Here is a 13,772-nt window from a genome sequence, read left to right as displayed (position 1 = left end):
GCGCTTCACCTGGGGTCTGGCCCCTGGCAGGCATTCGATACATGTGGGCTGCTGAGTGTAATGGAGAGAAGACTGTTTCAAGCAAAGCAAGAGTTTGTGCAAGGAACTGAAAGTTCTGTGTGCCTGAAACAAACAAAAAACCGCAACGGGGCTGCTGGAGTAGAGATGGGGGGTGGGGGGGGACAGGGGATGCATGCCAAGGCTGCAGCAGGCCATGCAGATGCTCTGGACACCTGCAAGAGAGGCTGCCCATGCTCGCCCCGAATCTCCACGAAGACCCACCCATTTCAGAGTGAAATGAATGGGTCTCACCTCAGCGCTGGGCGGCAGGAGTGGGTTCCTAGGGAGTGAGGTCAACGGAAGGCTCTCCAAGCACCCAGCCGGTCAGGCGAAAGACTCAGGGATCATCCGGAACGCCCCCTTGCCCTCCATATCCAGCCCGTCAGCAGGTGCTGCTGTTCCGTGCGTCAGGGTAACACCAGCTGCAGTAACAGGCTGGCCCCACAGCTCAGGGCCTTAGTGTAACAGAAGTTCAGAATAGGTGCTCCTGGCGTGGGGCAGCCTTGGGCTGCGTGGTCAGGCACCCAGTCCCCTTCCACCCTGCGGCTGTGCTCTCTCCTAAAGCCTTTGCCTCTCTGCATTCAGCCTGCAGGTGGGGGAAGAGAGGTGGAGTGCGGCACCGGGAGGGGTCACTTCTGCCCACATTCCATTGGCGGCAGTTCTAAGTGCAAAGGAGGCTGGGAAATGTGGCTATAGCTGTGTGCGCCCAACTCCAGCCCACCACCCTATCCCAGATCCAGCCCCCCACCTTCTCTGCACCTCCAGTGCCCTGCCCCTGTTCCAGGCCAACCCCCACCACGTGTGGGGACTACGAAACTCTCCTAACTGGCCTCCACTCTTAGTCACCACCCCTTTTCCACAGGACAGCCAGGATGCTCTTTTTTTTCTTTTTAATGTTTATTTATTTACTTTTTTCTTTTCTTTTTTTTTTTTTTAATGTTTATTTATTTTTGAGAGAGACAGAGACAGAGCTTGAGCAGGGGAGGGGCAGAGAGAGGGAGACACAGAATCCGAAGCAGGCTCCAGGCTCTAAAACTGTCAGCACAGAGCCCGACGCGGGGCTCAAACTCTCACCGACCGCGAGATCATGACCCGAGCCAAAGACGGACACCCAACCGACTGAGCCACCCAAGCGCCCCAGGATGCTCTTTTTTAAAAATGCTAATCAGAGGGGTGCCTGGGTGGCTCAGTCCGTTAAGCATCTGACTCTTGATTTCAGCTTCGGATTCTCTCTCTCCCTTTCTCTCTGACCCCCCACCCCCAGCTCATGCTATCTCAAAATAAATAAAATTTTAAAAATTATTTAAAAACATACAAATGTCTACCAGATCACTGGTGTGGGCATCCTGCTTACAGCCTTTCCAGCTGTCACGAATAGACCTGCATAAGGACTTGTAAGACCCTGTGTGAAATCGCCTGTTTTCCTTCTGCTGCCTGCCCCTCCACCCCCCAGCTCCCCATCCCCCTGGTTCCAGCCGCACTGCTTCTCTGCTTAAAGGACTTGCACTGGCTGCCTAGATGCTCCCTCCCCAGTCACTCCTCAGAGAGGCCTGTCCCGCCACCTCAGCTGGTGGCGCCCACCTCCCCCCCCCCCGAAACTGTCTCCCTTCTGTCCCACACTTGTCTTCAATGATCTTCGTGTGTCTGTGCTGTCGCCAACCCTCTTTCCTAGAGTATCAGCTCTATTTACCCCCAGGAAGCTTGTTTGCACCAGTAGGTGCTCAGTAAAGATCTGATGGATGACTGACTGACTGAATGAACGAGTGAATGACTGGCCCGAGGTCACAGAACCACAGTGGTGGATGGGACATCTGCACGGCCGGGCTTTGGGCGCTTTGCTCCAGCCGTCACCGTTGGCAGACACCTGCGCCGTTGGGTAAACAAAGGCAGGTGTTGGCAGGGGGCGGGGCGGCAGGAGGAGTCCTCTCGGTCCTCCTCGCCCCCCCCCCACCGAGGCCCCGCCTCCGCCCCCCCCACCCCAGCTCCCCGCTCCAACGCCCGGCCGCCCGCAGCCCGCTCCCCGCCGCGCGGGGCGGAGGGCGCAGCGCGGGGCGGCCGTCGGGGCGCATGGACGGGCCCGGGGCGCGGGGCCCGCGGCGCCGCCATGAGGAAGCAGAGCGTGCGCACGGCCGCGCTCATCCTGTGCATCCTGTCCTACCTGCTGGTGGGCGCCGCGGTCTTCGACGCGCTCGAGTCCGAGGCGGAGCGCGGCCGCCAGCGGCTGCTGGCCCAGAAGCGCGGCGAGTTCCGGAGGAAGTACCGCTTCTCGGCCGAGGACTACCGCGAGCTGGAGCGCCTGGCGCTGCAGGCCGAGCCGCACCGCGCCGGCCGCCAGTGGAAGTTCGCCGGCTCCTTCTACTTCGCCATCACCGTCATCACCACCATCGGTGAGCGGGCCCCGCGGCGCCCCCCGCCCCGGGCTCGAACCCCTCCTCTGCCCCTGCCCGGGCCCGGTGGCTGTGGACCAGTCGTTTCAGCCGCCCTCCGCCGAAAGGGGACGGCGTCCCACGCGGGCGGGGCTGGGAGGAGTCGGGAGCTCAAGTTCGCCCAGAGGTGGCACGCGGGAGTGCTCGGGGGAAGCCTCCAGGGGCCGGGAGACAGGTGGAGCGGGGCGAAGCGCGAGTGGCTGGAGACGGAGGCTTCCTTGCCTGGCTGCATCACACTAGCTGTGTGACCTCAGACAAGTTGCTTAACCTCTCTGAGCCTCAGTTTTCTCCTTTGTAAAATAGGGCTGCTAATAGGCCCTATCTCAGGGCTGTACCGAGATAATTATTGCCAAGGAGATAATGTGTGCAGAAAGTTTTAGCGCAGGGCATGACACATACAAAGCACTAAAAAAGAGAGAGAGATTGATTTTTGTATTATAATTATTATGCCGTTACTCCATGACAATGGGATCTAGTCTGTCTTAGTCACTGCAGTGTACCCAGCCGAGCGCATAGTAGACACTCAATAAATATTTGTTGAAGGAATGAATGATTACCACAAGCTTTGGACCTCACCCTCGGGGATCCAGAGCAGTTTCTCTGCAGCATCTGGACCGTCAGTCGTTGCCATGGCTACCGTCTGGCTGGTACCTGCTGAGCAGAAGCCTGGGGAAGCAGGAAAGGAGAGAAGCAGGTTCTGCAGGGCTCCAGGCTGGGTGTCCGCTGCTTCCCAGGCCCCAGCTGTGGATGTCCAGGCACCCCCTAGAGCTTGGATCACCACTGTGGAAGCCTGAGCTTTGGAGAAAGTTTTTTCCTAATGCTCTTGGCGAACGAATGTGAGCTGTGGGTTAAAAGCCCGAGTTCTGCAATTACATAGCCCAGAGTTCCGTTCTCATCTCTGCTGCCTCCTGTCTGTCTTCTCTGGCAATTGAACGTACCTCCCGGAGCCCTGGTTTTCTCGACTGCAAATGCAGTGCTTGCTACCTCGCTGGGTGGTTGCCAGGTTTAAATGAGGTCAAGTGTGTAAAATGCTTGGCAAGGTGCCTGAGGCTAAATAGGCACTATTAATTGGTCATAATAACAATATAACAATTCATTGTTTGCCAGCTGTGGGCCCAGCTCCCACTCAGCCCATTATGACCCCTCCTGTGAACATGGGCACCCCTGCTTCCCTACCCAGGCTCAGCCCAAGACACTCTCTGTTGCCATGCCCAGTGGTGTGGGACCCCATCCACCTTTTCTGCCCTCCCCCATGTTATCTGGAAGGCTCACAGCTGGTTTTGGCCTTTTCTGTGGGCTGTTCCTCACTGGCACCTTGGGGGCCGGGAGGGGGGGCGGGGAAAGGGACCCAGTTTGGAAACAGCTGGAGCTTTGCCTTTTCCGGCCACCTGGGGGCGCCAGCTGGGGCTGTGTGGTCCCGGCTGCAAAAGCCAGCCTTGCAGAGAGCCCAGCGCCAGAACCCAGGAGCTAGAGCTCTGCAAGAGGCACTGAGGCACAATGGAGGAGAGTGGTTAATGGCTCAGGCCCTGTGATGTTTGGGCAGCTTCCTTGCTCTGAGCCTAGTTACCTTGTCTGCAAAAAGGGGAGACTAATATTGCATACAGTAATTAGGAGGGTAAAATAAAATAATCTGTGTAGAGTGCCTAGCATGTTTAGTTATTATCATTGTTCGTTTCACTCTGTCAAAGCCTGACCTAGCCCCAACCAGCTGGAAACAGCGCTGCTTCGCATCTTACTGCTAAAAAGGTTCCCCTGTGTCGCACCCAGCACCCCCTTCAGTTTGATTTGATTATTGATGATGAGCATTATCGATATTAAACTTTCATTGGGCCTTTTGTCTGTGTCAGGCTCTGTGCAGGGCACTGGTGACTAGGGACACACAGAAGTGATTGGCGTGGTCTCTGGCCTCAAGGAGCTCACAGTCTCGTGGGCGGAGCTCCCCCCAAAAACAGATAGGGGGCAAACTGATGGGGCCATGCAATAGAAATGTGGATGTGGAGCCACAGATCTTTAATAACATGTATTGTGTCGATATTCTGAATAAATGATGTGTGCACGCAGCATACACAAAAGGGTAGAGAATGAAAAGGAAGTCTCCCTCTCACCCTGTCCCTCAACCCATAAATCTCTTTCCCTGAGTCAAATATAGTTACTGGTTTTTTGTGCATCCTTCCACATATATTCTCTACCTGTGTATTCCTTTAACACACACACATATATAGACATTAGGTTATACACACTGTTTTGTCTCGCACTTTCTTTTTTCACTTAATATATTTTGGCGATTTTTAAAAAATCAATCCCTAAAAAGCTGTGTCATCTTTTTCTTGGCCGTATAGCAGCATTTCTCAACCCCAGCACTACTCACACATCGGACCGGACAACTCTGTTGTGGAGGGAGGGCTGGCCTGTGCATCACAGGATGTTCAGCGTCCCTGGCCTCTACCCACAAGACGCCAGGAGCACACAACCATCCCAGTTGTGACACCCAAAATGTCTCCAGACATTGCCAGATGGCCCCCTCAGGGACAAAATGACCCTTGGTCGGAACCATTGCTGCGTAGGGCTCTGTCATTTGGTTGGCACCATGATTTATTTCACCAGGCCCCTACCGATGGACACTTAGGTTGCCTAGTTTTCACCACGAGCGACAATGCTTCCCTGATGCCCCCCATGCACACCTCACTTTGCGCACACATGTATTTTGGAGGACTAACTTCCTAACTGTGGAAATGCACGGGCCAAGCGTTTGTGTATTTACATTTTGGCAGATGGTGTCCATTTGCTAGAGGGGGCACCTTCTTTGCACTTTTCCTGGGTTATGGGCCTCTTTGAGAATACCCTAAAAGCTTTCGCTCCTCTCTCCAGGAATGCTCGGTCCCTGGGGATGGCATGGTGGTCCAGGACTCCAGGAGGCCCACTCGTGTGTAGGTCCCCGACAGCAGTCGAGGGGACCTGATGAAGAATTACTGCTTCAGACTGAAGAAGTGCTTAGCGAGGGCTGGCTTGGAGCAGGATGTGGGAAGTCGTGGACTAGGGCAGCAGGGAAAGGGCTATCAAGGGGAGGAAAAAAACCATGAGAAGAGGCATGTGGAGGTGGGAATGCTGGTTGGGGGAACAACACAGGGTGGGGCTGGACAGGTGCGGGGTGGTAGGGGGAGTCATATCACCAAGGAGCTCCGACACCAAGTGAGAAGTGGTAGGTGCTTTACCCTGTGGGTCCTGGGGCACCATGGAAGATTTTGCTTGATGTTTAAATCAAGGCATACTTCACACACGGTGAAACACACATTTTTCAGTGTAGCAGCCCTCGGCGAATTCTCACGGGTGAGGACCTGTCCTGCAGCCACCACCGAGACTTAGCAGGCTCCCATCGCCCCCAAATTTGTCATGCCCCTTTCTGGTTAACCCCCTCCTCCAACCACAACGACTGGCGACCGCAGATCTGCTCTCTGTCCCCATGGTTTTGCCAGAATGTTTCCAGAATGCCATTTCAATGGAACCATGGAGTGTGTAGTCTTTTGCGCTTGGCTTCTTTCGCTAACCGTAATGCAGCTGAGACCCATCCTTTGTTGGCGCAGGTAACCCCAGTTCATTCCTTTCTGTTCCGGAACGGAATTGCATTGTACGTGCGTACCGCAGGTTGTTTACGCGTTCCCCAGCCGAGGGACGCTGGGTTGTTTACAATTTGGGGCGGTTAGGGATAGCCACACAAGGTTTCAAAGGCGGGGAATGACCTAGTTAGAAGCAGCAATTCAAGACGCTGCGCAGGCTCCGGGGGGCAGGGGAGGGAGCCCGGACAGGGCGGCTGCGGCCGGTGCTCACCACCCCTCCCCTCCGCTCTCCCTGCAGGGTACGGCCACGCCGCGCCGGGCACGGACTCGGGCAAGGTCTTCTGCATGTTCTATGCGCTCCTGGGCATCCCCCTGACGCTGGTCACCTTCCAGAGCCTGGGCGAGCGCCTGAACGCGCTGGTGCGGCGCCTCCTGCTGGCGGCCAAGCGCTGCCTGGGCCTGCGGCGGCCGCGCGTGTCCACCGAGAACATGGTGGTGGCCGGGCTGCTGGTGTGCGCCGCCACCCTGGCCCTCGGGGCCGCCGCCTTCGCGCACTTCGAGGGCTGGACCTTCTTCCACGCCTACTACTACTGCTTCATCACCCTCACCACCATCGGCTTCGGTGACTTCGTGGCGCTGCAGAGCGACGAGGCGCTTCAGAGGAAGCCGCCCTACGTGGCCTTCAGCTTCCTCTACATCCTCCTGGGGCTCACGGTCATCGGCGCCTTCCTCAACCTCGTGGTCCTGCGCTTTCTGGCGGCCAGCACCGACGCGCCCGAGCGCGCCACCCGCCGCGCCAGCCCGCTCCGCCTGGGGGCGCCCGAGAGCCGCGGCCGCCCTCCGCCCCGCTGCCCTGCCCGCGCCGGGGGCTCCGCTTCCATCTCGTCCCGCGTGCACCGGCTGCAGCTGGGGGCCCGCGACAACCTGGCCTTCTCACCCCCCTCGAGCCCTGGGGCTGTGGGCGGCGGCACGGTGGGCAGGCCCCCGGCCCGGCGGAAGTCCATCTGACAGCCCTGTCCCGGGCCCCGGAGGGTGGGGGTTGGGGGAGGTCGAGGGAACAGGAGGGGCTAGGGTCACCTGTCAGGGCATGCTCCCCAGAGCTTGGAGAGGGTAGAGGGGCTGTGGCCTCAGGGCCGTCTTCTGCCACGAGCAGTGTGTCTTTCCCTTCTGTGGCCAGCCCCTCCCTCCTCTCCAAAAATCCATTAAAGCCACACCTTAAGCACAAGCACGTCCTGTAGGTGCAAATCCCCGTGGTCCGAACTGTTTTAGGAAGGCGCGGCCACAGCAGCCACCCAGGAGAGGCTCTCCACAGGCCCATGTCATCAGCTAGCCCTCCCGAGTGGAAACAGGTGGCTGTTTCTCCGCTGAGAGAGGAGGCAGGTTTTCCGTGTTGTAAGGGAAAATGCGGGACTTTCAACCCTGGGAGGCAGGCAGTGAGGCCAGCTGCTCACACCAGGAGAGGCATGGGGATCGGATGCACTGAAGGGAAACAGCTCCTGTCCCCGAGTGGAGGGGCGGACAAATCTGCACTATTTAAACGATCGCTCATCCTCTTGCTCAATGTGTAGAGTGGAATTGACCCCTGTGTGAATGAAACACACCCTCCGCCCGACCCCCCCCCCCCCCACCATGTTCTTTGTCCTTGGCGAGCGCCATCCGAGGACGAGGAGGGCCTTGTTGACACCCACCACATCACTGGAGCACCTGGACGCAGTCAAATGCTGTGGGAAGACCCCTCTTCTGGAAGCCGTGAGATCTGGGTCCTGCCAACTGCCCTCAGCGTGACCTTGGGGAATGTCATCCCCTACCTGGGCCTCAGTTTCCACATCTGTAATGACTGAGTTCAGCTGGAATCGTGTCCCCACCCCCCACCCCCACCCCCTGCATCTCTGGAAAAGGGTTCCTGGGATGCACCCTGCCCCCTAAGGTGTCCGTGGCATCCTGCAGCGCTCGGCTTCCTCAAACACCAACTACCCGTGGCTTCCCAGATAGAACTCTCAACACAAAGCAGAGCGAGCCAGGTTAGAAAAGCCAAAAACTTTAATTTTCAACATGAGCTACATGGTCATGAACACAATGCAACGTGACCCACTCCAACCCAGGCGCCCCGGAAACCCTCCCTCCCCAAAGTCCCGAGTGGCTCCTGCTCCCAGAGGGGGAGTGAGAGAAAAGTGGGTGGATGGAGAGGCCCCCAGCCTGAGGACCCGGGGTCCGGCCTCCCAGCCACCCCCTTCGGAGGCAGGCATAGAATGAAAGGGCTCCAGATGTGATGCCTGAGGCCCCGGGTTCAAGTCTCCACTTTGCCCTCACAGAAGCTAGGAGTACATGGGCACAGTCAGCCTCCCCCACAGGGTTTGAGTCCGATGCGCTCATGGACATGGCAGCCTTCTGTCCACTCTGAGGCGCTGCTATACGGACAAGGGGCCCTCCCACAGAGCCAGGGGAATCACTGCGGGGGAACGGGAGAGGGCTCGGTCCCCTGGGCCGGGCACAGTGCTGCTGCTCAATAAATAAATGCAGGTGGCCTTGCCTGACGCAACAGCTGTGCTCCAAAGGGAGGGGGGCTCGGCGCCGCTTCTGAACACCGAAGTGCGCCCAGGAGCTCCTGGTTTAAGGAACCGGATGGTGAATCAGCTCGTAAAGTACGTAACCACCCCCTAAGCTATCTGCTTCACCTCCTCTTAGAGCTCTGAGCTGTGGGAGAACTGAGTTCCAGTCCGGACCCCGCCGGGAACCCACAGTGGGACCTTAGCCGGTACTTTCCCTCCCAGGGCCTCAGCTTCCTCCTCCGTAAAGTGTGCTGACAATACAGGCCCCCTTTACCCCCCAGGGGCTCTTGTGAGGGTATACTCAACGTAAAAGCACTTGGAAAGCAAAAGTTTGAAAAGCACTACGGGAAGGTCAGATCTTGTTACATCGGAAAGTTTTGTGAGGCTTTCCTTAAGATGACGTGTGTCACAGCCGTCTCACTCCCACACAGCCCCCCCGGGCGGGAACCGGCACTTCTTACCTCCCTCAGGTTGGTCCTACGGGGGTTCTGACCCACCCCCAGCAGGAACCCCTACCCAGACACCGAGGTCTGGACCAAATCCTGGGCACCCTCAGTCCGCTGGGCCGGACCCCAGGGCAGCTAGGGCTCTATGGTAACTCTCTCCGCCAAACCGGGGTCCGCAGAGATGGAACCAAGCAGGGCCCCGTGGCCCAGGGCTGAAAGGCCACAAATGCTTATCATGGCAGACATGCCTGGGCAGTGGCTTCCGGTCCCATGGAGGGAAGCACAACAGAGCCCCATCACGCATCTGCTGAGGGGTCTTGGGCAAGTCACTTCCTGACTCTGGGCCTTAGTTTCCTCCCCTCTCAGACGGGCTACAATTTGCTCTTCCCATCTTTTCTGGGAGGCTCTACGGAGAGAAGGGAGGAAGAAGTGTCGTGGGCAACGGTGGCCCCACCTGGCCCTGCTCTGGTTCCAGCTCAGCCTCGGGTGGGAGGAGGCCAGGATGGAGGCGCCACCGAACTCACAGGTGACCCCAGAGGCGAGCGTTCCCCTCGCCAGGCCTCAGTCTTCATCAGTAAAATGGACTTCATGAATGGTCCCAAAGGTCTGTTCCCAGCTGTATGGAAAGTGGACTCTGGAGAAGAGAAGTGGAGAAGACTCCCTCCCACAGTACCCCTGCATGTGACTTTTGGCCCAGAGATTGAAAAAAGAATCAGCCCCTCTATAAACCCTAGCCTCCCACTCCCAAATCCCACAATTCCACCTCTCTGCTCCTCTCCAGATGGAGCTTGAGCTGGCAAGGATCAGACAGCAAGCAGTAGGGACAGGCTGGCCTTGAAGGTTCCCCAAAGCTAATACTGAGAATAGTCACCCCCTCCCCAAACCCCCATCTCTTGGTGAGGACAGACAGTGGTTCCGCACCAAATGGTCAGAGCCCCCTTGGAAGCGGGGCACGTGCTCACAACAATGATACGAAGAAACAGGGCTCCAGCCCCCACCCCACCCCACCAGGAGGTGAACTGAGATTTCACAGAACAAACAAGAAAGTCACTGAGGGGGGCCCTCGGTGACCACCCCCAGGATGTTGTTATTGCTTTGGAGCGTGCTCTCTCCCTTTATAAAGGCTGTGCAGACACCAGAGGGTAGGCTCGGGCTGGGGGGGCTCCGAGCCCTCTCTTCCTCTGTTTGGGACAGCCTGGCTCTGCCCCGTCTTTGAAAAGCTACCCCTGAACAACCAGAGCAGTGACGGCTGGAGAGAGAAGGCGCTCTCCTGGCTCAAAATATTCCAAATGGTGAGTAATAAACGAACAGCAGAGAAATCACACTGGTTAAAAAAACAAACAGGGGAGGGGCTGATTCTGGGCCTCAGATTAGAGGCCACCCAGAGCCCTGCTGCCTCCTGCCCCAGCCTTGGGATTCCACCCAGCACAATCCCAGGAAGCTCGGAAGAGCTCATCGATAAAAGAAAGGGGCATCTCTGTCTCCCCTTCCCAGTGCAGCATGGGAAGCTCTATGGAGGCGATATAACTCATCCGGGACTTTAAAGGCTCCCCAGGGCTTAAGGAGGCAGAGGGGAGGAGAGGGAAGGATAGAGGAGAGGGATTCCAGGTGGAAGAAATTGCCAGATCAACAGCCTAGAGTGAGGCCAAGGACAAGGCAGGGCTGAACACAGCTGGGCATCCTCGGTGGAAAATGACCTCCTCCAATGGAGCCCAGGCCTCTCCACCAAGGCCCACAACCCTCAGGAGTGCTTCACAAATAAAACCAGTACCAAGGATAAGACGTCAGAACATCTGAGTATAAGGGGCATCTCCAGCTACAACCGGGTCAGAGGGGTGGGGAGGGAGGAGGAGGGGCGAGAAGAGGAAGAAGAAGGGCTGGCCTCCCATGAATCAGGCTCCAGGCTCAGACCCAGACCAGTGAGGAGACAGCCGCCTCCTGGAATGTTCTGGTGTGCCTCCTCTCTACCCATCCTGGAACTCTGTAAAGACTATATGCAAGCTAAGAAGAGGCCCCAGGGCTTGGAACGCTAACTCTACCCAGCTAAACTGGACTACGCCCTACACAGCAGGGACTGGGTAATGAGGGGTGGTGGGCTGCTGGGTGCCTCCCAGGGGAGGTGGCAGAAATGTGCTTCTATAAAGAGGGGCCAGCCTGTGTCCTCCCAGCATGCAAAAGGGCTTCCGTGGGCCTCGGGGAGGGCCGGGCCAGGAAGGCAGCTACCCAGGCTTGCTTGAGAAGGAATCTCCTGATTCTTACACTCATGAGCCAAGGTAGTTGAGGCAGGGGCAGTGGGTTCTGCCCTTAGTACAGGATGGTTTGTTTAAAAAGACTAAAATAGGGAAGCTCTGTTGCCTCCCCAGACCCCTAGCCTGGAGGCAGAGGGGTAGACAAGAAGACCTTTGACCTCACCCAACGAGGAGGGATTCTCCTATATGGGAAACCCTTGCCTTGGCACCACTGGTCCCAACCCCAACTTTGCTTAGACTCCCTCTCCAATCCAGCGTCCCCAAATTCAGAGACGGTGAGCTCCCTGGACTTGGGGTTCTCGAAAATCAGGGTCCCATGGCTCCTTCACCAAAACACAGACGACCCAGTTCTTTCCAGTCCATTTCCACACTATCTCGTTGCAATCCCACGGAGCTAGGCACCCTGGGGGTCTGTGCCAGGTCCAGGGTACCGCCTCCTCTCCTTTGGCCCCTGCTGGACCCCAATTCCTAGAGCCACCGGAAGAGGGGCAGGCAGGAAGGGACAGACAGATGGACTCGGACAGGCTGCGGCAAAGCTCCTTCCACGGGCAGGCGGAGGGAGGCCGAGCTCCTCGTCATGTGGGAGGCTCTGGACCCCCCGGAGCTGGCTCCGGATCCTTGCAAAGCTGCCCCATCAGCTCTGGGGCAGGAGTAGCTGCCTGAACCCGGTGCCGCAGGAAAGACACTTGCTGGTAATTGGCACCATGGAGATGGCCGCTGGGTTCTGGACTTGGCTCCGGGCAGCGAGCTTCCGAGGAGGCAAAAAGGGGGAGCAGTCGGACAGTGTCTGGGACAGGAGGATGGTATGCTCTGCCACCTCAGTCTTTCCTTTCTCCGGATTGCAGCCACATCCACCAGGTCAAGAACCGGCCAAGTCAAAAGTGCAGCCAATCCCGTTGGGAGAGGGAAGGTCTTAGGGGGTAGGAGGCAAAAAGGGGGTGAGGAGGGGCCCTGGGGGTCAGGTCTCCCCGTTCTGCTTCCCCACTGTGGGGGAGAACCCCATCCTCCTCTGTTCAATGTGCCCCTGGGCCTGGGGTCCCAGGTTGGGGCTGGGCATTCTCCAGGCCTTCTCGGGGAGCCCCTCCCCACCCCGGCCCTAAGATCGCTCGCCACAGGGGCCCACGGTGCTCTCGAGGGACAACTGGGACGCCTGCCGGAGCAGGGGGCCCGCGGCTGGGTCCACCATGGAGGAGGTGGGGAAGAGCTTGTACCAGCCCACGGCCAGGGTGGTCAAGTCCAGCTCCTCCAGTAGCACTCGGGCCACACCCATGAACTGCTTCCGCTCCATGCGCCCATAGTTCCCCCACACGATCACCTGCGGGGCGAGAGACACTGCGGTTCAAATCTTGCCATTCACGGGCCCAGAACCAGAACTCAGGTCACCCTCATGCCCACTTCACCTCTGAGTCCTGTAGATGCTCCCGCCTTAAAATTGCTCAAGCCTGGGGTACCTGGGGGAGCTCAGTCGGTTAAGCATCCGACTTCAGCTCAGGTCATGATCTCAGGGTTCATGAGTTTGAGCCCCGCGTCGGGCTCTGTGCTGACAGCTCAGAGCCTGGAGCCTGCTTCGGATTCTGTGTCTCCCTCTCTCTCTCTCTGCCCCTTCCCCACCTGCACACACTCTCTCAAGAATAAACAAACATGAAAAAAAAAACTGATCAAGCCTGACCATATCTTCCTGGCTCTAGTGCCGCCATTATTGCTTGCCTGGGCAACTGGCTTCCTACCTCCCATCTAACTCTCTCCATTCCACCCTCCACACCCTCCACCTTTGAAGCTGAGCCTTGAGGGCTGGCCCTACAATGTGAGTCCCCTGCCTGGTACCCTCCCCCTGCAATCCCCACCAGGCCCTCTGCTTCCAGATTCTCGGAAACCCCCCATGAGAAACAAAACAAAGTTTTAAAAGTGGCTGATGGATGTATGGTATACAAGCTAGCTTCCTTCTGTTTTCCAACAGACTCTTTTCTGTAGTGCCTGCCCCATTTCTTGGTCAACACTCTCCCTTGGAGCAGCTAGTCGGGTGGTTTCTGTGGCTGCAGGACACTCACTTGCTCTTCTGGGGCTCAGGGTCTAACTCTGTCCCCTGTGGGGTTATCCCACAAAGGTGGGCTGGCTCAGTCACTCCATGGAGCCCGTTGACTTTAATGCACAGCCTCTGGGGTCAGACACAGGTGGGTTCAAATCCCAGTCCCGGCTGGGTGGTTTGGGTAAGTCATCCAACCTCATGGGCCCTCAGAGTGGTTTCTAAGTGAAATTATCCCCAGTTTCCCTCGCAGGCAAGGATCAAAGGAGTGGACGTCCAAGCTCACTATGAACTGTCAGCTGCTTCTCGAGCACACAGGGCAAGATGACAACAGCGTGAGCCACTACTGCATACGGTGTTGGACGCTGCTCCAAGGCTCCATTGGCCTTAGATTCAACCCTCCCAACAACCCTACAAAATGTTTTGATTTCACAGCTGTTTCAACTGAGCCTCAGAGAAGTTCAA

At 57.5% G+C, this 13,772-nt stretch overlaps 2 protein-coding genes across 3 annotated transcripts in view; one reads left to right on the top strand and one right to left on the bottom strand.

Moving 5' to 3' along the window:
- The first annotated feature begins 2,080 nt into the window (after positions 1-2,080).
- On the top strand, positions 2,081-8,057 carry KCNK15 (potassium two pore domain channel subfamily K member 15). The gene is made up of 2 exons (XM_027070178.2): positions 2,081-2,447; positions 6,339-8,057. Exons 1-2 carry the CDS (start codon positions 2,165-2,167, stop codon positions 7,046-7,048), a joined length of 993 nt encoding a protein of 330 aa, XP_026925979.1. The 5' UTR covers positions 2,081-2,164; the 3' UTR covers positions 7,049-8,057.
- Positions 8,058-8,062: 5 nt separating this feature from the next.
- RIMS4 (regulating synaptic membrane exocytosis 4) overlaps positions 8,063-13,772 on the bottom strand; it is a 63,679-nt gene continuing 57,969 nt past the window's right edge. For both annotated transcript variants that reach the window (XM_027070180.2, XM_027070181.2), the window contains exon 6: positions 8,063-12,599. In XM_027070180.2, coding sequence (XP_026925981.1) covers positions 12,381-12,599 — 219 coding nt within the window. In that variant the 3' untranslated portion in view covers positions 8,063-12,380. The remainder of the gene's footprint in view (positions 12,600-13,772) is intronic.

This window comes from Acinonyx jubatus, chromosome A3 (assembly GCF_027475565.1).
Source record: "Acinonyx jubatus isolate Ajub_Pintada_27869175 chromosome A3, VMU_Ajub_asm_v1.0, whole genome shotgun sequence".
NCBI classification, from domain to species: Eukaryota; Metazoa; Chordata; class Mammalia; order Carnivora; family Felidae; genus Acinonyx; species Acinonyx jubatus.
The sequence above is the reverse complement of the archived record's forward strand: the minus strand, read 5'-3'. Positions and strand labels throughout refer to the sequence as shown.